The following is a 22444-nucleotide window of genomic DNA, read 5'->3' as shown; positions in this document are numbered from 1 at the left end:
CTTTCAACACGGTATCCATCTTTAGAAAAACATTTACATTTCCACACCAAACCATTCCCTTGATTCAGCAGGTCTGTATTTTCAGCTGCCACCGCAAGCCAGGACCTGTCTTGGCTGGGAGACGAAAAGAACAACGCAATGATTGGAGGGTAAATGTCCTTGCATCATTTTTCCCACCTCACAGCTTCTGCTTCGGCACTCTGAACCATGGTAATTACATTGCATGGCATGGAGGATTGGTGAGGGATTACGATACATCCAGGGGCGTACAACAATTCGTACTTGACACACACTCAGTGTCGCATGGAGTCAGACAGAGGTCATTTTCTGTCTCAAGCGAAGGTTGGGGGCCTAAAGGTATCAACCAATCATATGGCTGTCGGAGTAATGCCGAACCTGTGCAGGGGGCTGACGTTTGAGAGGGAGCGGCATCCGCATGTCAGAGCGAAATTCGCTTGTAATTTTCCCGCTGTCACTCGCAGTATCATCCCATGTCTGGAGATGGATGTGCCTTGAATCTTGCTTGATACGGTCATCCCTTTCACGACGGTGCTTTGACAAGGTTTACTGTACCTGGTTTGAGCCTCTCGGCAGTCTACAGCCAGCCTACACTACATTATGCCCCAAACACAAGCCAATGGAGGTACTTGCATGTTGTATGTATGTACTGATCTGGTGGGAACAGCACATCCACGCAACGCGTCCTCTCTGTCGATGTTTGTACGTACAGCTGCTCCAATGGCGTTGGCCTAGTTGAAAGCACGGTTATCTCTCAGGTGTTTGTTTGTTCAACCAACGACCTGCCAAATCGGAGATGCCAGTACGTAAGAACCATCCGTATCTGCATTTTTGAAAACCCCCATTTGTTTGATGGACAACGACGCTGAGCATCAGCCCTGGGATCAGCAAGCATACCCTGATACCGTATTCTGAATGTGGTCTTATTACGACAAGATGGACTTGTAACGCACACACAAGATCGACAATACGTACCGTGGTTACAACATACCATACATACACACATGTGACACCGTCATGCATCCCGGTCATTTATGACAGATTTGGTATTGGCGCCGGCTTATTCACCCGATCTGGATCAGATACAAAGCAAAAAAAGCAACAAGTACCGGCATCCTAATGCAACAGTCCCGCAGCCTCCATGGGCCACGTCCTGGGGAGCCTTAGCCTTTGGGGTCTCTCTCTCCATACACAATCCGACAGTGCATTGATTGGATCGCGAGTCCCTCTCTAACTAGACTCTAACACTCTAGGTACGGTACCCGGCTACAACGCTGTTTTTACGGCTGAGTCATGAATTTTGTGGACTTGATGAATTGATTGACTCGGCGAATCCCTCTCGGCATATCGCCCAACTTACTTTCACGGCATTATCTGACGGGCTAGGGTTTAGCGCCCAGGAAAACAGAAGAAACAAACAAGTGAGAGATCCACCAAGATTGAGATATCTCGGTCCCGTACGGTGGCGTATTGTATCTCGCTACACCCCGAGGGCAGGCAGGCAGGGCAGAGCGTTTTGCGAACGGGCGAATGCGCAACCAAATTACTTCCTTGGCCCTTCCTTTCTTCGCTCGCTCCTTCGCTCTCTCGCTCGTTTGCTGGCGTGCCATGTTGGTGCAGTAAGATGCAATATCACACTGACGCGGCCGAGATCACGCCGTAGAGCGGCTTATCCGAACCCCCCGTCCCCTTCATGAGTCTACGGTCACAGGATCCAGGGGTCTTGGCCCAGTCCATTGCAGTGTTTGTTTGTTGGGTAGGTAGGATATAACGTTACTTGGCATCCTGAGCGCTACTACTACAGTATGAATCTGCTGTCAGTCAGTCAGCCAGACACACCACCCATGTAAGTGAACAGAGATCAGCACAGCAGAAAGATATACATACAGCACCAAATGGGCGATTTATGCGGCTTGTCCGGGATATATTCCGCCATGCCCTGCCGAGAGATATTAGGCGAGCAACAAGGTTTTGGAACTTCTGGGGTCGGGCGGCCGAAACAACAGACTTCAGTTTGAGAGTCGGTGGTCTAGCCCAGCCGCCCAGGTACCACACCTGGGAGATCGTGGCGCAAGCGCGAGACATTTTGGTTGACACTGGCTCTGTTTTAACAGCTACCGGTGCGCCAGCTATGAACTGGCCAGGCATTTAGGTGCCGGGCCCAAAACCTAAACCAACTTAGTGTGTTTCTCGGCATTTCGTGAAAGTCCGTAGATCGGGTAAGGATATCCAAGATGAGAAAGACGACAACTTTTTGCTCGAAATTGTTTATCCTTCAGGGTATGTATCCATAGAGCCTCGAGTCAAGTGAGTTCATCCTCACAGAACTATGTGTATGTACGATATCTGGATTGAAACTAAGCCCCGTCTGTGCCGCTCTGATGATGGGGTCAACATCCCCTTATTTGTCTTGGCATAATACGGATACTCTGGTCGTCTTGTGTTGGCTGGCTGGCTGCTTATCACGGTATCACCTACGCGGGAAACCAATTCCGTGATGATGTATGTACTAGTGGTGTACTCTGTACCTAGCCTCGAGAGAAATGCCTCCATCGTCAACCAACAGACCTCGGTGGTTTGATGGTATACGACTCAGCTCCACCGGTACTTGTGGCACCAAACCCGTTGTCGCTGTGATTCCGACGCCCTATGTTCTAGCCATGGATACGGAGTACGGGTTCAGTTCTGAATACATACATTGTGTTGGGTCCAGTCCAGGTCACCCAATTATTGAAACCGGTAGTATGGTATGAGACCTGCGAACAGGTATCCCAAATGGTCGCAGGATTGTGGCGAGAGGCACTCAGTTACCAACAAGGACAACTGTCAGAGCGCCAAGAAACCGGGGTCTCGAGATTTCGACCAGTCGGGAGAGCGTCTGTCCGATGAGTGTGTTAAGCAGGGATAGGGGGGTCTCATCGCGAGTGAGCAAGACAATGGCAATGGCAGTGACAATGTCGCAATGAAGATTGACATGGGGTTTCTGCCACATGCGGTAATGCAACAGTCTCACATGCCGGTAAGTGAAAGTTCTACGGTTAACTTGTTTATTAATATCTCTTATTACCGGGAATCGTATAGCCCCCTGCGATACAGGTTAGGTGACTCTTAATCATATAGGGTGACTTGATATCAGAAGCTTGGTATTGAATGCCTCTGGTTATGATAGCTTGTAGTAATATTTCAATATCCGTGTTGTCATACCCTGTGGTTTTTGTGGGGTTTTCTTCTATACTTTTGAAGCAGGCGGCTAATATTATCACTATACGTGTTGTTGCTATGTTGTATGTAGTGTTCGGTGATTGTTACAACTCATTACTAGAAGTTGTAAGCAAGGGTGGCACTGAGTAATACACACAACAGTAGATACGTAGAAGACTCTACAAAATAAGAGTTTAATATTCCAGAAATATGAAATGTCCTTGTTTGGTTGATAGAAACATATGTATCTTGCTGCTAGGAGCTGGTATAATGACCTCCAATGACTTAGTTCGCATCATCATCAGCGATAATAAGGGATTGAAAATGCAAGTTTACTATGTAGTAACTGAAGAAGACAGGCGTATGTCGAGTAGATGTGGCTAGTTAAAATCGAACCTTTTTTTTCATAAGAGTTTCGCATGTGTGTCGCTGTGCTTCCTGTCCATGATGTATACTCATGACCCATGGCAGAAGTGAGAATACAATGTCTCCAGGACTAATGTCATGAGAACTGGCATAAATCTGATCCCATCCCACGAGGTGTGCATTGAAAGAACAGTACAGGAGTTATGAGCCCGAGAGTCTATGAGTGTCTGGTTGTGCGGATGCTCCTTGGCGCCCCTGAGTCCCATCACGAAAGATAGTAAAGCCTTCATTTTATTCAGCTTCGATGAGATAAAAGTTTGAAAGTGGCAATCTGACTGCTAAGTAGATATGCATATCGCCTCGGATGCTCTTTTATGAGGAACAATCGCTGAAAGACCACAGTGGCATGCTAATATGTCAAACTCTCAGAGACCTTCACATAGCGAGAAGACCAACGTGAGACCGCAGGAGTGAGAGAACCAGATAAGTTAACCACGGGATGAGGCCTCTATGAGTTCGAAGCCTGGGTTGTTATACTAATTTGTTATCAAACGGATCGTGATTAACTTCTACAACTTTCCCAAAGAAATGGTTACCTTCGGTGTGAATCTTACCGACGTGTCAAGTATTCAGTATTTCGTTTGAATCAATATCGAATAAATGAGACACCAGTCATGCTTCACAATTATTCAACAAAATAAGCACTGAAATATGTGTGTCAAAACCTTCTTTCCGATACTGGCCATGTGATCATCACAGTGAGCCATAAGAGAATACACGTATGATGCTTGTCTCTGGGGAGCATGGGGGTTGGAATTTGGGGGTAACTTATATCATTGGAAGTAATTTAAAGTTATGCTGTGTGAGTTGTAGTGAGGTAGTACCAACAGCATCAAATGTTGAGTGTCGCTTGAAGTTCACCATACAGGACACTCGCATCCGACTGCATGACACTCCAAGATTCGTGAGCAGAAGAAGGGGAACATAAGAGAGATTTAAATTACCTTTATTAGAGTATAATTTGATGCCACCCATATACCCAGTGGCATTTTATGTAAATGACTGATACTGGCATTCTGCTGTCAAGCAATATCGAGGGTCATCACAGGAGGAGCGCCGGTATTTATCATCTGACACCGTATAGATACTAAGAAAAACCTAACAAGATATGAGATGAAATTGTTCTCATGCTCATAGGATGAAAAGTGGATGAGTACCAATGAGTTTGCCAGGCTGCTGTAGCTTGCATGTTAACGGTTACCATGACTAGCCTTTTGACAAAACATAACAGACACTCCATTAGTGGTGGATAGAATCGTGTTGAGATTTATGTAGAGTACTCGAAGGGAGTTATGGCATTTATTATCGAGAAATACGTTGAAAGAATCGATGCCGTTGTTATACAACGGGGTAGAACTATGCATATAGCAACCCCCGATATCGTATCTGGTCATGAAAATAAACCGAAAAAAGGGGACATCCCAATTATGGAAAGTTAAACTCATACTTAAGCGGGTGATTAACGTCGTGCAACCATTGCGGGTGAAATCGCATCGCATGTGACAAAGTCGTATGACTTTGTTGGTAGGATCAATAAAGCGAACAACGCGGCTTATTTCATGGTATATTACGTATCGAATTTCGGGGTCGACACAACATCAAACCCTTCTGTATTAACGAATAATTTATATTGGTTATGTTAGCTGTGAGCCCATGAGGTATAGTATAAGAAATGCGATAAAGCGTCTTCATCTGTCCCTTGACCACAGCCCTACATTGCTCACAAGATGACACTGTCGCAGCTCAACTCCATCTTGCGTTCTTTTCCCAACCTCACTCCACAGACTCAGCGTCTGGCTATAGCAGCGGCAGCCGGAGTAATTATTGGGATTCCGGCCTTCCGTCTCGCAGCCGAAGACTACCGTGGATATCTTGCTCTCGGGCCTGGAGGTCCACCTCACAACCTCATCGGATGGGTTGGCCAAATCCTTCTCAAGCCGCTGAAGAAAGAACCTTTTCATACGAGCTGTTATACTGACAAGGCGTGCGAGAAAGCAGGCCCTAATGGACACGTCGCTTTCTTGAGTGAGAGAGATATTCCTGTCCGTGAAGCACCGAGGCCAACGATAGGGACGTGGACGGCACCGAGTCGACAGTTGACAGATACGGCGGAGAAATCTCTTATCGAGGCATGTGTATTGATGCAACAGATGGCGATTCCATAACTAACAGAGTCAGGGCTACCAATAATTCCTGTCATCTCTAGCATCATCGTCTTTGTCAAAGCTCAAGATCGCAATATCTCTTGCAGAGCGACGAGGCCCAGCCCTCTTTGTAGCCTCCGAGAAGCCTTCTCATCCAATTGCAAAGCGTACAGGAGGAGAGATTGGGCATATGCATGGCAGCGATGGTTCAATGCATATCAACCTGGCTCCAAAGGATGCAAAACTTGTTCTAGAGAAAGGCTGGGGCCAGCGTCATCCGCTGAGCGGGACAGTTCTGTATCTGGGTAACGTGATGGTTTATGCGCCGAGGAATGAGGCTGAGCTCGAGGTTGTAAAGAGTATCACAAGAGCGGGTGTAAAGTTCATACTTGGTGAAGAGCTCTCTAGTCCAGAGGAACGGGATTGAGGACAAGTAGTAGTATCGTGTTCAAAGGATGCGAGCGCACATTCATTTGTAGCAATCAATCTCTTTTCATTTTACAAATAATCGCAGAGTATATAGTCCCTGAAGAGGTAACTTGAGGGTAAAGCAATATTCCCATACCTACTGAATATTGCAACTTACTGTAATAACATAGATACTCCTGTACAAACCCAGAAGAGCTGACAATAACTACATCACCCATTCCATGACTGCAATTGCGACATCTTGCCTAAGGCACACAAGTAATACAGACAATGGTAACAGCTCATAACCCAAAAATGATATACACAGCGAAATAAATACTGTAATAAAAAACAAGATATAATAAACTCATAGAATTCCCAAAATTTACAAAAAAATAGAAACCTAGCAATTGCACGTTTCGATCGTGCGACCTCCGGGTTATGAGCCCGGCTACGTCTGTTAGTATCATTGGCTAACTGATGCAGATTATTGAGAAACATACCGCGCTTCCACTGCGCCAAATTGCTTTCTTGGTGACAAAACAGAGTGAATTTGTCGTAGATATAGCCCACTGCCTCGGAGTCATGGGAGCGGGGGCGGGGTAAATTTAGCGCACACAATTTAGAGCACAGTGCCAGAAGAAACAAAACGGTTTATGGCATTGGCTGTTAACAACAAAGTTGTAATATAGTAAATCAGTAATAATATGGACTTTACAGGACCTTCAAGTATATTCTTCTCCTAAGTAAGGCTTTGTTTTGACCAGACGAACAGCCTCCCAACATAAGGAGACATTGCAAAGCTGCCTGTCACCCAAGAAAGCAGCTTGGCGCAGTGGAAGCGCGGTATGTTTAACAAGCTCCATCGAAGTCTACAAAGCTAACTCATCCCAGCCGGGCTCATAACCCGGAGGTCACTGGATCGAAACCAGTAGCTGCTATGGCATTCTTTTTCTTCCTCTTGTCCAGGTAAAGGAAACTTCTTTTTAATGTTTCTTCATACTGGAATTGTCTTCCAGGCTGTATGATTCGTTACTAATACATAATTAACATTATGAACAGGCGTTGCGATGCTTGCCTACAGAGTTACAAGCACAAGACCCTTCCATAAAATTAACAAGCATGTTGGCTTTGTCCGAGTTGATCATTTGCCATTGGTACGATAGTAGCAAAAAGGATCTGTAAGTTATGTTGGAATGGGCCGCTACGATGAACCCCGAGTCTCTGAAATGGCACTGATCCTCTTATCAAAAGTCCAGCGTTGGCATTGCCAGTCGAGGAGGTCATGCACTTGGGGTAACAATCAAACTTGCATCAAAAATATAAGCCAATCGCTATAGAACCATTGGCCACAATTTTCCTGTTTCCGGATAGCATATCTCGAAGCTTGAATTGCGCCGCAATGCTCTTCAGAGCCCGTTCTGGAGATGATAGTTAGGGCGCCGGATATAAGCACTGAGGGGAAACTGACCAACCCACCAGCCTTACAAGGGCGCCTAACAGCGCCGTAACCAATCGCTAATACCGAGCCAAGCTAAGACTGCGGCAGTGAATCAGCGCAACGTGGAGATCTGCAGATCTTTCCTGTAAACAGTGGCGATGCAGGGCTCACCTTGAAGGAGAAGGATCACAGCTACTTATCGAGTATCCCTTAGAACCTGAGAAGGCACATCTGAAGTATCTTTCGAGGGCGGGGGCTCACTTACCACAAACATACCTCAGACGTGCCTTCTCGGATTCTAAGGGTCAGAGAAGATGAAGTACCTACCTAATTTCCATTGGAAGGAACCTACAGAAATGATTCTAATTTAAAAGAACAAGAAAGTCAAATACAAAGACTTGATACAAACACATCCATCTTTGGTCATTTTGTATCAATAACCAACTCCCTACGTTACACACATCTTTAATCATCCTATATCAACCACCAACTTCCTACGTTGCACGCATCACACAATGGGTCACTCACACTCAAAAATTCACACTTATCAACTCTCAGCTGGCGGACTCGAGAAGGGAATCCCGCCCGTCATTCGCGTCTCACACAAAAGAGGCAGGTTTCTGGATTCCTCATATAAACTCCTTCTCAGTGGTCCCAATGGCGAGCCTATGTACACAATTGACTTGGTCAAGGGCTTATACAGCGACATCCTCCTCCACAGCGGATCATCCATCTACTCACCACTACTGGCTGCTTCTAGTAGGCCGTCAACCAGGCGCGGCGATTATCTGATCAGATTGCCTTCACTCTCAGGCGATGCTCCACGAGAGGAGATCCTCCATTGTTCCACAGGACTAACAAGAAGGGGACATTTCTGGTTTGTTACCCAGGTCGGCCATGGCCCGGACCAACACAGAGAAGGTTTTGAATGGCGAAGCTCTCGAGGCGCTGAAGTCAGGAGCGTTGGTCAATCAAGCCGGGGATACAAGCTCGTCCGTGTTGGCAGCACAAACTTCCACAATGGGAGCACCAACAGAGTGGGATACACCAGCGATGGCAAGGAGGTCGTTGCTGTTTGGGCAAACACAAGCCTTTTCAAGAGTTGGTCAGGTGTCGGAGAGTTTCAGTTCCGAGGAAGCGGTGCTACAGGCGAGTTGGGTCAGTTGTGGGCGCTGATGGCTGTCATGAGCTGCATGTCGATCTGGCAGAAGGTCCGGAGAGATGCTGCTGGGTCTCATGGAGCATCGGCTGGTGGTGCTGGTGGTGCTGGTGGTGCTGGTGCAGGAGCATGTGGTGCTGGATGTTAGTCGAGGCCTTTATTTGTGTTACGTGTATCGTACCTTATCAGCGAGTGTTTCTTTGTTCAGAGAGGGTCCTATAACGTCCATGCTGCGATAGTGCCTTTTCCACAATACAAATTGGGATACCTTGTATTCATTTTATCACAAGATCATACGACAAAGTGAATTTGGTAATGCGCTTTCAATACTAAAGGCATTGAGCAATCCCCCATGAGTGTCTAACCTGTACCTGCCTCGTGCACGGCTCAACCCGCCCCCACCACGAACCCACAGCGAAAATCTGGTCTCACGATAGCTTCATCGCCTACAAAAACGGCAAAAAAAACATACAACAGCGGGGATTCGCTGGTCACCGACCCAACTACTAATCCGCCCCTTACACTATGGGAGAGCGGACGGGATCCCGTATTTTCTGGTAGGTATGGTCGTATGTGGTACCTGGGTCACCAGATACAGATTACATCCGGACCTCGTTCAAGCTTCAGTGGTGTCTTGCCCTCTCAACTAGACGCTCGGCACACATGCCGATTTGTTGTTGACCCTCATTAGAACTCAGATAGGCCTCGGCCAGACGCTCGATCTCTTCCATGCGCTCCACAGCGGCGAGGTCAATGGCTCCGAGTTCAAGTGTCCCGTTGAGTCGAAAGTACCCTTCTTTCCTGATATCTGCGAATCTCGGGTCTTCTAGGACAGCTCTGTGATGCTTCTCTGTGCTTGTGGCCATGTTGATCATGTAGTTCATGAAACCCGCAAGTCCTGCGCTTGCGTCTGAGGCTTGGTATGCACCAGTGCCAACACTGATCACCGTGGAGATCTTATCATCCGGGAACTCCTGTTTGGCTTCTTCGATTACTTCAATCACGGGATTGTTGCTCTCAAGTCCACCATCGAAGTAAGAAACTCCGCCTGCTTCTATGTGTGGGAAATACATTGGCGCTGCGGAGGTTGCCCGTGCTGCTTCCCAGATCTTGAACCTTTCAGCCGGAGCATTTGTTCGTTGGTCGAGGGGTTCATATGATCGAATTCGCTTCACCTTTTCCTCATATTTGGGCACGGCGCAGACGAAAGAGTACGTGGCAGACTTCATGTCAGTGATGAGAGTCAGGTCCTCCACTGTACAGCCACTTTGCCTCAGCACAGCCGAGTCACTGGGGAGAAGATTCTCTTTAACAGTACGACAAACGGCATCTTTGAGTTTATCGCCATCGAACCATGACCAGCTCAGAACAACATTGCTGGCCTTGCGGAAGTTCTCCAGGAAGGGCATTTTGAATTTCCTGGAAAACACTTCCTTGGACAGAGACTTGTAAGCTTGAATACAGAGCTGAGTGTCCATCTGGAGCCGACCGAGCATGATAGCTAGCAAACCTCCTGTACTCGTGCCGCCAATGAGGTCGAAATAGTCGCAGGGCTTTTTGTACTCCGCACCAGGGCCTTCGAGGCGCCGTGTCTCTTGAATTAGCCGATCAATGACGATGATGCTAAACAATCCCTTGACACCACCTCCATCAAGTGACAAGAGACACAGTCCTCGAGATTCAGGAGCGATCGGCCTATGCAGTCGAGTTTCGACGTCCATTGCTCGAATCATGAACGAATCAAGAGCGTCGAGGACACGAGCGAGGTTTTCATCTCGTGGACCTTTGAAGCAAACGAGGGACTGGTGGTCGAGGTCCAAGGGCATAGTAGGAACAGGACGGGCGACCAGGGTTGATTCTTCCTGAGTAACGAGAACACGTCTCTGGGCTCATGTTAGCTTCTTCAGATCTGGAATATGTGTGCCGAAATTCACTGACACTCAGTCCGCCGGGTCCCTTGGTTTCATAGAAGCAATTGATGAGGAGGTTCTCTCCACCAAGACGACGAAAGGCATGATTCACACGAAAAGTGGTATACATTGCCTTTTCCAACTCATGAGAGTGGCCACCCAATGTACCCGAAGCTCCGCGACTCAAAGCTCTCCAAAGCTCTGGGACTTCAAGCTTAGCCCGACTCATGTCTCTGTCTCTATGGATTGTCCCAAAGAACACATATCCACGAATATGGCTATGAAGCGCTTTGTACTCTGGATCATCTGTGTTAGAAGGGTGCGTTGCAATATACACCTGCTTGAGAACAGTGCCACCAAAGCTATGACCGAGGAAGATAATGGGTGACTTTGAGCGGTTCTCTTGACGGCGGTCTCTGATGACATCGTGAACGAGGCCATTTATGTCAGGAGGGTGTGCAGGCAAAATAGAGAGCATGTCTGGATAGTTGAGAGAAAGGATTCTGCATGATGGGAACTTGGGCACGAGGGCGTGCTTGAGCCAGCAGTATCCGAACGAGCCCCAGGTACGATTCCAATCACCTCCCAGACCATGCAGAGCTATGATGCTGAGAATAAATTGTTAGCGTTGGCTTGATGCCATTGAGTGTTACTTACTCTGCAGATGCTTGATCCGTTGTGTTGGTCCCGCCTGTAAGAGAATGGATCGTCCGACTACTATACGATGCTGCCATTTTGAATTGGCGATGCAATTTTGCGACTGATGGACACTACTGCACTTGGTAAACGCCAAACTCAATGGAAAACACGGCACCAAATTAAAGTCCGCTTCAAGTCTTGCATGCTCTCGTGCCAAGCTCCTATTTTTGGGTGTTGGCCATTCATGAGGGCCAGCATAATGCAGCTATTGCCTCGAAGATGCTAGTGACATGTATATGTAGTGGCATTTCAAAGAAAACGGCCTGGCTGAAAAGCAGGCTGGGGCTTCGAAGACCTCGTGAGACTGACAGACCAATCTAGGCTGAGTTTTATTAGATAGAGAGACATGGGTATCATGCAAGTACCCATGTGAGGTACAAGAAGCTACTTTTCCAATAGGGTATCATTTGTGCCGATCAGGCAGACATACTTGAACACACACAAACACAAATGTCGAGACAGCCTTCAGTTTCACTCAGACCCCTCACGAGAAGTGCAATTTGATAAGAGTCCAGAATCAGACCATGTCTCACTCACCCACAATGGCCATAACCTCAGCCGTTGCACCAGAAATAGCACGTATCCCACTCGTAGCCTGCTCAATGAGCTTCTGATCAATGGCCTTCAACTTCGCCTTTGCAGGGAATTGCAGAATATTCTGCAAAATACCATTCAATCTGGCCGCCATCCCACGCCTAGTTTTCTCGTATTGACATTCCTGCAGTTCCTGTGATATCTCAAAGATGTTGAGCCTCGCCTTCTCTAGAGCCATCTGCACTTCACACAAGGTCTTGAACGCTCTGCTTGATTCTTGACGAATAGTCAAGTTTGCGCTTTGGATCTGCTTGATTTGATCCATGTAATGAGCGCAACTGTCGTGGTGATAACCTGATTGTGCCATTTGGAGCTGAAGCGACTTCAATTCTGAATCGTGGCTTTGGACGAGAAGCCCGTGTTGTTCTTTTTGGACCCTGAGGGCTTCTTGTTGCTCGGAATTCATACTAGGAAAGGTACCAATTCGTCAATGAGGGCCACAGAGAGCAGTTTGGATGACTTACAGAGTTTTGACACCGGCTACTATTCCTACCGAAATACCAACAACTGGCATTGCAAAAGCTCCCGCTGCAGCAAGTACTGTAACCTGAAGATAGAGGAATCAGCGAGAGCTCAAGTGGTTCTGAACGGGCGGCGATCTCACCGCTCCCCATGTGTTTTTCCAGGCTCTTGCAGAGTCATGATCTGCGGTGAGCTTCTCAAGCCGTTGAATCTGCTGCGTCAACTCTGCCATTGCCCCAGAACACTCAACATCCTGATTCTGGATCTGGTATTTGAGGTCCTCCAACTCCTGCTTCAGCTCAGCTTCAGCCGCTCTCATAGCTTGAAGGTTCTCTTCAACTCCAGAGTGACTAATTTGCGAAAAGTCCTTCTGGAAGCGTGTAGTATCATCGATGCTCTCTCCTATGATCTGTCCGGCGTATTCAAACTGTGTCTCGACTTTGTGCACGCCATTCTTGAGTTTCGCCGTAGTCTTGTTCACGGTATGTTCTGTTCGTCGATCAATGCCGATCAAACGAAGAGCTGATTTGAGATGTGGACTGCGGTCGTGCCATGCAACTAGACGCTTGTCGTGTTTGCGAACGAGAGTTATGACCTGGAATAGACTCTTGACAGCTTTCTCAAGTGAAGAACGGCATCGCTCGGATTGTGTAGCTCGCATTTCCAAGTCGGCTGCTTTGAGGGATTGATGCTGCTTTTGCAGCACAGTCAAGCGAGCCTGAAAATGGTCTAACGAGATCCCTCCCGAAGTTGACATTTTGGTTATTGAGGTCAAATTTTGTAATTGGATACAATGGTCGGATTGAATCCAATGCCAGGATCGAGGGCAGGAGTTGAAAATACTCGGCAATTATTGAACTGCGATGCCGAGCCTGATAAACCCATACACCAACTATTTAGACTCGGTAGGCTCTCTCCTCCAGTACCCAAGACAATACTGCATGCATGCAGCCATTGTATAACCTATCAGACAGTCTACTCCTTTGGGAAGAGCTGAAAACTAAAATGCGGGCGCCTAACCATGCATATGTCGACCCCTGTCTCCGTACAAGGCTTTGGCTTACATCGTGAGCGGGGATAGGCTCAACGAGGGTTGAAACTGCTCTTAGTTTACATATGGAATTCCCTAGTAAAAGAAAGGTGCAGATGAAACGTTGGCATATATACATTGAGGTACTTCCTGGACATGGGTAATCCCTCTTAAGTCGACCAGGCGGCGCGTTGCATCTGGGATAAAGCTGTTTCTCTACGATTTTGAAATCCTATCATAGTCATTTAAACGACTTTAGACTTCCTGTCTGTTGTACTCAATCCCTTAGGAATATCCGATATCGCCAGATCCAACATGGGCAGCTTAGTTCGGTTCCCAGCCGAGATGTCTCAAGGACCTCGTGATAATCTATTAGAGCCTTTGATCAGAGCCGAGTTGCTTACCCAGAAGCTTCAATTGTGTCTCTATATTTCTACAACAAGCAATGCCACGTCTGTCTTCTTAGTAGACGCAGATGGCTTCCCAGGGTAAGAGACTTCGTTCATGTCACAAGCACTTTGGTCTTTGGAAACTGGAATCCTAACTAACGCTGGTGTCAGGAGCGACAATTTATCTACAGCCCTGGCTGAGCATTGCCATATGGGACTTGACAAACTGGTGGAAACGCATGGAGCTTTCTACAGTATCTACATGAAGACCAAATCCATGATACAGGATACGGGAACGGTAAGAGTAACGAACCGGCTCATGGCGTACCAATACTAACTTCTTGATTACTAGCTGAACGCACTTCAAAGTACATTTGGTGTCCCCGGCGAGAAAGCGTCTTTCGATAGACATCTCAGAAAGCTCACAAACGCAACGGAAGTCTGCAGAGAACAATGCGATGAACTTGACAAAAGTCTCCAGGCCTGGCGTGCTTCCGTTGACGAATTCAGTCGTCGTATCAGCAAGACCAAGGGTTGGTTGCCACAAACTCCTACAAGTCGTACAGACCAACTAATGATGATAGACATCATGAACCAACAAGAGAACGCAACAAACAAAGAGATCGGCACTTTGAAGACCGAGATAAATGACCAGATGTTCAACCAAGATAGAGCCCAAGCAAACGAAGATGCCGCTCGAGCCCGGCGAGAGGATCTTTCCAGGCAAAAGAACAAACTAGCGGACCAAATTGGAACTATCATTCAGTCTGCTGGTTCTGCAGGCATTGGTGGAAAGATGCTCGTGGCTGGAGGTCAGATGGCTGCTACATGGATGCTAAACCTCTGGGCGAGCAACGATCTCCAATCTGCGCAGAGTAACATGCAAGATCAGCTTGAGAGAGGCCAGGAGTATAGAAGACGTAAGGAGGAGGCCGAGGTCGACATCCAGAAGCTTTCGACGCAAGCTAATGAACTGGTAAAATGCCCTTGTCCCGATCCTAGTTACACTATACTGACTGCCAGGTATAGAAACAATGCATTGAAGTTTTGCAGCCTGTTCAGTTGCTGCTTCATGGGATTATAGATTGTCTTCGCAATGCCGCAATCCATCACAACGAGATGCTCGCAAAGATGCAGTTGTTTCTCGAAAGTTGTTCTGAGTCCAAGGATATAGCCACGGGAATTCCTGATGGGCTATCCTTTGGAGATACTCTGGTAAATGTCCCACGTTCTATTTGACTGCATAAAGAACTGAGGTTTGTAGGATTTCCTAAACGAAATCCAACTCATGCGCCAAGGTGCTCTTGAAATCGGACACTGGTCGCTCATCTACTCCAAGGTGATCCAACAGACGATGATGAAAGGCTTCCAGCAAAACGAAACAAACTTCTCACATGAAGACGTACTTTTCACAATACAGCAATCTCGTCAACAGGCGATTGAGTCTGGAAGTGCAAAGCTTATTGCAGGCCAGGTACCACTCGCTCTCTTCCTGAGCCCGTCAGGTGAACTAACATCTTGTCTAGTTGAAGCAACAGCACGAGGCTGAGGTTGAAGCCATCAGGAAGGATCACGACGAGGTCGTTGGGAAGCTAAGGAGGAAGAATGAAAAAGAGCTCAAGAAGGTGGCGAGAAGTGGAAAGATGAGAAGACTGCTCCCCTTTTCCAAGGCGTCATAGTCTTGTTTCAGCTTGGCTTCTGAGTCTAGCCTCAGGGTGTAAGAAGACTTCTGACGTTAAACTGAGGTACTAAAAATACTCAGTCTCAGATCCTCTATATCTATACTAAATTATGCTAAGTTTACCTAAGGCTTTTTTTGACACCTAGGATAAAGGTCCTAAGTTTTATTGCATCCCCTTGTCTAGGTAGCCAAAGATAGAGCAAACACCTCTCAAGCAGTCAACAGCACTAATATGTAAGGGAAAGCCTCGGATGTGGTGCATAAGATTAGGTCTCTTAGTTATCTTCAAGTAAGAGCTATTGATCATAAACTGTTTTCAGGTTTGCATAAATGAACCTCCGCCGCCACTGCCCACCAAACCAGTCGCCCCTTTTATATATCTGCCATCTTCATCGTCCAAACTGAGTGGCCTCTTCGATATCAGCGTATGAGTCTGTATTCATGGATAGAACTGACATTCATGCCCAGTACCAAGACCCTAAAGGGCCTCATCCAAAAGACAGTTTGCAGGTCGGTTGCCACGTAGAGTTGAGACTAAAGAATTCACTCCATTTTAGCTTTTGGGTTTGAGAGGAACGCCATAGTCGGTTTTGTGATTTCTGCGCAACTGAACATCCCCTGTACCGTCAGGTTCAAATACGGCAAACTCTCCATTCTTGATCGTGCCAAAAGCTGCACCGCCGATCAAGGGCAGAAAGTAGTTCATGTCCATATAAGCACCCAAGTTGAAAGAACCAGATTCAGATCTTCTGGCAAATTCCTCCAATTTTTAACCTCGGTCTCAATGACCTCATCTGGGACATGAATCTTGATGTTGTGGCCATTGTCCCTCATTCGGTTCCCAACAACTTCAAGATGCTCCTCAAAAGCAGTTCGAGTGTTGAGTTCCAGGACATCACGACCGTCAAACATCTCATTGTATCTGAAATACAAGCTACCAGCAACGTTGACTTCTTTGAGCTGGTCCTTGTTGCGGGCCTCGGAGAAATTCTCAGATGGAAATGCCTGTGCATCCACATATTTGATTGTTTTGTTGTCGAAGCGGTTTGCCATCCGAACCTTGTGCAGTTCATACTGCCCGTATTCCATTAATCTGGCTAGAACACCTCTGATGGGAAAGGGAAAAGGCTCGCCATTTGAGGGGCCACGGAGGGTGAGAGATGCTGCAGAGTCAACGGGAGTTTTCGCAGCATAGGCGAGGAAGCTGCTGAAGCGCTGAAGTATCGAAAAGCCTATGCGACCAGTGGGATGACGGGGCCCAACATGAGAGACATTCGGAGACTGAACGAAGAGCTTGTGGATGAAGGGTCCAAATGAAGGACAAGAAGACCAGCGCCTGACATCATCCTCCTGGGCAGCAATCAATGCATGTAGCATTTGGGGCGTGACCCGACCTTACAGAAGAAGTCAAAATGGATCTCAGTGAGATCAAGGTCAATCTTTGAGTTCGACATGGTGATATTGAATAGGAGGTTTGTGGTGAGATGAAGTAAAGACCTGATGGGGTAATTGTTAGTTGGTGATCGTATATGTTGAGCATATGGCCGATGCTTACCTTGAGGAGCTTGAGAGCAGGGCTGACAACCCCTCGTGAAGTGAAGAAGAGGATGAAAGGATGAAAAGAAGAAAGGAAGAAGGAAAGCCAGAAGAAGAAAAAGGGAGTATTTAGACTTGGGATGATGGAGGCAGCGTGGTACAATATCGGTCTGATTCACTGTCAGAACTTCCTAAAATATGGCTGATCACAGAACTTTCACTCCCGAGAACTGGATCTGCCTATCCTGTTCCTTGTATGGGTAAAAGTGAAGACTAAGCAGTTGTGTCTAGTATACATATCACTTAGGATCTACTGCGGTACCTCAATTCTGCCAAGTCTTCATTTAAATCATAGAACAGGGCGTGATTTTGATATACCGAAGAAAATAGAATTGATATTGTAATTGTTGTTTCCTACGTAGCTATTCCTTTCCCCCACTGACGCCCTCTTCACTAACCCCTGAGTTTCTGAGACATCAACTACTGTCCTCTCAGTGCTTTCGACGAACGATTGCTTCGGTAATTCTTATCCTGGTGTTCGGAAATATGTAGATACTACACAGAGACATAAAAGAAGGCTGATGGATAGTTTGTGACAGTTACAATCCTCAGTCAGGCTTGATGCTATTTGATTTATATTACTGTGCCAGTTAGTAAGGACCTAGCTCCCAACTCAGCTCCACAGCACATATAGGGCAGATGTACTCTACAGACTCATCTGGACGCCCCGACGAGAACATGACGCCTTGTAAAGCAGAGGGGTAGTATGGAAAGTGATAACCCCTGAAAGGTTTCCAGATTTCTCGGTCGTTGATGATTAAATGCCGTTGCTTTCCCACAAAAACACATATCACAGCTCTTCCCTACCCAGGAGACAGCGACTTAATATATATTCGGCGGTTCCCCCATTTTTTTGTGAACCAGGCAGAAGGGAATGCCTAGGTACTTCGAGTCTGGTCATAAAAGAGAAGTGCGCTGTCACATCAGGTCAGTCGATAATGCTCATCCCTGGCACTGAGCTCTGGAGGTTAGATATCGAATGTCGATAAACTTTTCATGGACTTACCTCGGTATATGGCTTACTACACTCAGGACATGACCCTCCGAGGTATAGTAGAGCTAAAGTTTAGATATATAGGAACTGGTTCAGACATGAGTTGTCATGCTCTCTTGAGGTATCGTATTCTTCAAGCTGTGCATGCTCGAGAGACTCCTCAGTAGCTATGGGGAAAAGTCCACTTTGTAGACGTGGACAAAAGGGTCATTTAATATATTGTTGACACAACTTTACACTGAATCGCTGGTTCAGGGCTATCGAGATATCTGAAGATCGAGGTACTAAGTGGTCCTTAGCTGTCCTACTGTCAGGGTGTGGCTTAGAAGAGAAGACTTCAAGTTGGAAATTAGCATCGTATTTATACTCATATCTCAGATGTTTGTCTCTTACATTTTCATGTTCTGCCTTTATTTGTGCTTGCTCCTTCATTTGCTAAGCACTGAGACGATTCCACGTTGATTTGTTGAGTAAATCGGTCCAGCCCCAGCTGCCCATCCCTCAAGGATAACATCAAAAATCGTATGCCTTGGCAAATTAAAGATGAACAATCACGGGACAAGCAAAGGTAAAGCTAGGTAGACAGATTTTAAGCTCAGTTTTCACAATTGTTATCTTCATTGCCCATTCTCTCTATACCCGAGACCGATATCTCATGTAAGTTCTAGCATCACCATCAAGCCTCGAGCTAAGAAGCCTTAAACTTAGGCTTGAATTATTTAAGTCCATAATACTAAATCACTCTACTTATCATAGAAGTCGAATTGACAGCTAATTTAATGCTTATCGAGAGGCTGTCCTTAGGGAGCAAGAATATATCAGACTTTAATAGCAGGTATCCTAAATCAATCCTAAACTTAGAGTAGTTTACCTAAGTCGTTTTATCGCTTAGGATCCAAATGTCTTATTATAACCTCAAAGTTATTATGTTTCGGACGATCGGAGATGAACCGGTATCTTGAGTTCATGAGTCTATTTCTGGTGGGGCACTGGGAGTCATTATGAGATACTTGGATCGTAAGGTCTATCCAAGTTATAGAGCATTTGAACTGAAGAGAGTTCAAGAAAGATCATAGAAGTCTCTGGGTACACAAAACATACAATATAAAAACTGACAGAAGCTTGTTGAAGTGAAGTTCAGGTTCAAGACCAAATACAAAAGGCATAGATTGCATATGTAAAACAAAGTATGCCGCTATCGCAAGCTTCTACCCCGCGCGAATACATAAACTCAAGGCCCACCCCGATCTCTTCATTAGTAGTCATCGACCCTCACTTCGCTCAATAGCAAATTCCCTTCACATCTTCAGTTCAAGATGGCGGACTTGATCACTTTGGCGACATGTTCTCTCAATCAGTGGGTGTTGGATTGGGAGGGTAACTTGAAGAGAATTCGCAAGAGTATCATCCTCGCCAAGGAAGCTGGAGCTACGCTTAGAACGGGCCCTGAGCTCGAGATTACAGGCTATGGTTGGCAAGTCAGATTCTGACCCAGTTTGATACTTAGTAGAGAGGCGTTACTAATAAACCGAATAGTCTTGACCATTTCCTTGAGGCTGATGTTTACGAGCATTCCTTAGAGTCCCTACTCGCAATCTTGACTGACACCGAACTCCATGGTATTCTCATCGACGTTGGTCTTCCTCTCATGCACAGAGGGTGTCGATACAACTGCCGTGCTATTATCCTGGATGGGAAACTCCTCTGCCTTCGCCCCAAAATCTATCTTGCCAACGATGGGTACGTTTTGCTGTCCATACCTAGGCTAGATTGCCTGGCTGACATGTCTTGTATAGAAACTTCAGGGAGAATCGATTCTTCACTCCTTGGAACAGGCCGAGATATGTTGAGAAGTACAATCTTCCTCCTGCTCTTCAGAAGCACCAATGCGTTCGACAAGTTCCCATCGGTGATGTTGTTCTGTCCCTCAATGATACAACTGTCGCCGCCGAGACTTGCGAGGAGCTCTTTACCCCCCAGGCACCTCACATTAACATGTATGTTTGATCACCCAATAGCTCAAATCATGCTAGTGGATGAATCCCGGGCTATTGGACCTCTGGGTTATGACTGACTTTTATCCAGGGCTCTCAACGGCGTGGAAATCTTCACCAACTCCTCCGGCTCTCATCACACACTGAGAAAGCTTGATGAGCGTATTGCTCTAATATCTGAAGCAACTCGCAAGAGTGGTGGTGTATACCTTTATGCAAACCAGTCTGGTATTTTGCTCCAACAACCGACTCAATCTTGCTTGCTCTGATGATTCTTTAGGCTCCGATGGAGACAGGCTTCTCTACGATGGTGCATCTCTCATCATGGTCAATGGCTCGATCGTGGCTCAAGGCTCTCAGTTCAGCTTGGACGATGTCGAAGTTGTTACCGCGACCGTTGATCTCGAAGAAGTCCGTGCTTATAGATTCGCCCCATCTCGCAACTTTCAGGCTGTGCAAGCACCTGTGTATGAGAGAATCGAGGTTGATTTCAGCCTGGGTCATGAGGATCTTGACCTCCTTCATGCCCCAACAGCTCCTCGACCAGCCCGTTATCATGTCCCCGAGGAAGAAATTGTACGTTGATCCGTCAGACAGAACTCGGCTGGGGTAATTCGACTAACTTGATGTTATATAGGCCCTTGGCCCAGCTTGCTGGCTTTGGGATTACCGTACGTCTGCCCTTATTGCCCTGGCGGTCGGAGCTTTACCTCGAAAGAATTGAAAATACTAACTATTGAACAGTCCGAAGAAGCAGGGCATCTGGTTACTTGGTCCCCCTCTCAGGAGGTATTGACTCATGTGCAACCGCTACTATTGTGTTCAGCATGTGCAGACTCGTCGTTGAGGCTATCAAGGCTGGTAATGAGGAGGTCATTGAAGATGTCAAGAGAATTGCTGTGTTCTCGGATAAGCTCCCCGAAACCGCCGAGGAGTTCTGCAATCAGATCTTCCACACGGTGTACATGGGTATGGAGAAGCAGAGCAGCAAGGAGACTCGACAGCGTGCCAAGGACCTTGCCGAGCGTATCGGTAGTTACCACACTGACATGAACATTGACGATACCTTCCACGCTACCAAGAACTTGCTTACTCAAGGCACGGGATTCGAGCCTAAATTCAAGGTTCATGGTGGATCAGCTACTGAAAACTGTACGACCTTTTACTCCACGCAAGGTATTCTAGGTTCCCTTTAAGTGATATACTGACTTTTGCAGTGGCCCTTCAGAATATCCAGGCACGCAGCCGCATGGTCATCGCCTATTACTACGCTCAGATGCTACCAACAGTTCGGCAGCGCCCAGGGGGAGGAAGCCTGCTTGTGCTTGGATCCAGTAATGTTGACGAATGTCTCCGAGGATGTGAGTGTGCTTCAAAGAAGGCTACTGCGATGTTGACTAATGATATCTTCCAGACCTCACAAAATACGAGTAAGAGCTTCGCCCGTATACCCCTGATGTGAATCATACTAATAGATGACCGAAGTTGCTCAAGTGCTGATTTGAACCCGATTGGAGCTGTGAGTAAAAGGGATCTCAAGAGTTTCATTTCATGGGCGGCCAAGAACTTCGACATGCCGATTTTGGAAGAGTTTATTCATGCTACACGTACGAAATCTATCACGCTGGCTAGGCCACGAGACGACTGACATCAAAATAGCCACGGCCGAGCTAGAGCCTATCACCGAAAACTATGTTCAGTCTGACGAGGGTACGCGATCGTCTCCTGTTGCAAGTTAACTTATTGACGCAACCGCAGTTGATATGGGCATGACCTATGACGAACTGGCTCGTTTTGGAGTAAGTGAACCAGCTATAGATGAAAGCCAATATTGCGATGAAACTGACACCTTGTTGTAGCGACTACGCAAGGAGAGCAAGTTGGGACCCTACGGCATGTTCCTACGACTTGTCGAAGAATGGGGCGGAGAGGGTAAACTGAGCCCACGAGATATCGCCACCAAGGTGAAGCGTTTCTACCATTTCCATTACATCAACCGGCAAGTAGTATTCCTATTGATAAATGATCTTTTTACTAACAAGATGTAGCCACAAACAAGCTGTGGCGACGCCAGCTGTTCATGTGTAAGTGGGCCTCTTGGATCTTGGTATCACGTTTTAGATGTTGACTTTTACACAGGGAAAATTACTCGCCCGACGACCACAGATTTGACCTTCGCCCTTTGTTCTACCCACCTGCCTTCCAGGGCTGGTCCTTCCAGAAGATTGATAAGCGGGTTGAGGCCCTGGAAAAGGCTCTGGAGAAGAAGCAGGCTGCAAGTGACTCCAAATAGAGTAG

General features: G+C 46.8%; 6 protein-coding genes across 6 annotated transcripts; 4 read left to right on the top strand and 2 right to left on the bottom strand.

Annotated features, from left to right (window-relative positions):
• Positions 1-5372: 5372 nt before the first annotated feature.
• FSUBG_4968 (uncharacterized protein) lies at positions 5373-6216 on the top strand (the record flags this gene model as incomplete). Its single annotated transcript, XM_036683013.1, has 2 exons — positions 5373-5670; positions 5852-6216. The coding sequence occupies 2 exons, from the start codon at positions 5373-5375 to the stop codon at positions 6214-6216; spliced, it is 663 nt and encodes a 220-aa protein (XP_036539447.1).
• A 1937-nt stretch (positions 6217-8153) lies between these two features.
• On the top strand, positions 8154-8945 carry FSUBG_4967 (uncharacterized protein; the record flags this gene model as incomplete). The annotated part of the gene is made up of 1 exon (XM_036683012.1): positions 8154-8945. One exon carries the CDS (start codon positions 8154-8156, stop codon positions 8943-8945), a length of 792 nt encoding a protein of 263 aa, XP_036539446.1.
• Positions 8946-9420: 475 nt separating this feature from the next.
• On the bottom strand, positions 9421-13219 carry FSUBG_4966 (calcium-independent phospholipase; the record flags this gene model as incomplete). The annotated part of the gene is made up of 6 exons (XM_036683011.1): positions 9421-10680; positions 10736-11315; positions 11365-11398; positions 11944-12407; positions 12465-12547; positions 12605-13219. The coding sequence occupies 6 exons, from the start codon at positions 13217-13219 to the stop codon at positions 9421-9423; spliced, it is 3036 nt and encodes a 1011-aa protein (XP_036539445.1).
• A 748-nt stretch (positions 13220-13967) lies between these two features.
• FSUBG_4965 (uncharacterized protein) lies at positions 13968-15560 on the top strand (the record flags this gene model as incomplete). The annotated part of the gene is made up of 6 exons (XM_036683010.1): positions 13968-13980; positions 14073-14179; positions 14234-14857; positions 14911-15096; positions 15146-15355; positions 15408-15560. 6 exons carry the CDS (start codon positions 13968-13970, stop codon positions 15558-15560), a joined length of 1293 nt encoding a protein of 430 aa, XP_036539444.1.
• Positions 15561-16264: 704 nt separating this feature from the next.
• Positions 16265-16939, bottom strand: FSUBG_4964 (uncharacterized protein; the record flags this gene model as incomplete). Its single annotated transcript, XM_036683009.1, has 1 exon — positions 16265-16939. The coding sequence occupies one exon, from the start codon at positions 16937-16939 to the stop codon at positions 16265-16267; it is 675 nt and encodes a 224-aa protein (XP_036539443.1).
• Positions 16940-19468: 2529 nt separating this feature from the next.
• FSUBG_4963 (NAD+ synthase (glutamine-hydrolyzing)) lies at positions 19469-22439 on the top strand (the record flags this gene model as incomplete). Its single annotated transcript, XM_036683008.1, has 15 exons — positions 19469-19622; positions 19733-19892; positions 19949-20149; positions 20238-20374; positions 20427-20722; positions 20784-20817; positions 20891-21298; positions 21364-21507; positions 21561-21576; positions 21641-21753; positions 21806-21856; positions 21905-21945; positions 22006-22078; positions 22195-22234; positions 22286-22439. The coding sequence occupies 15 exons, from the start codon at positions 19469-19471 to the stop codon at positions 22437-22439; spliced, it is 2022 nt and encodes a 673-aa protein (XP_036539442.1).
• Between the last annotated feature and the right edge of the window lie 5 nt (positions 22440-22444).

This window comes from Fusarium subglutinans (assembly GCF_013396075.1).
Source record: "Fusarium subglutinans strain NRRL 66333 chromosome Unknown NRRL66333_c0000045, whole genome shotgun sequence".
Classification (NCBI taxonomy): domain Eukaryota; kingdom Fungi; phylum Ascomycota; class Sordariomycetes; order Hypocreales; family Nectriaceae; genus Fusarium; species Fusarium subglutinans.
This window is presented reverse-complemented; position numbering and strand designations above follow the sequence as displayed.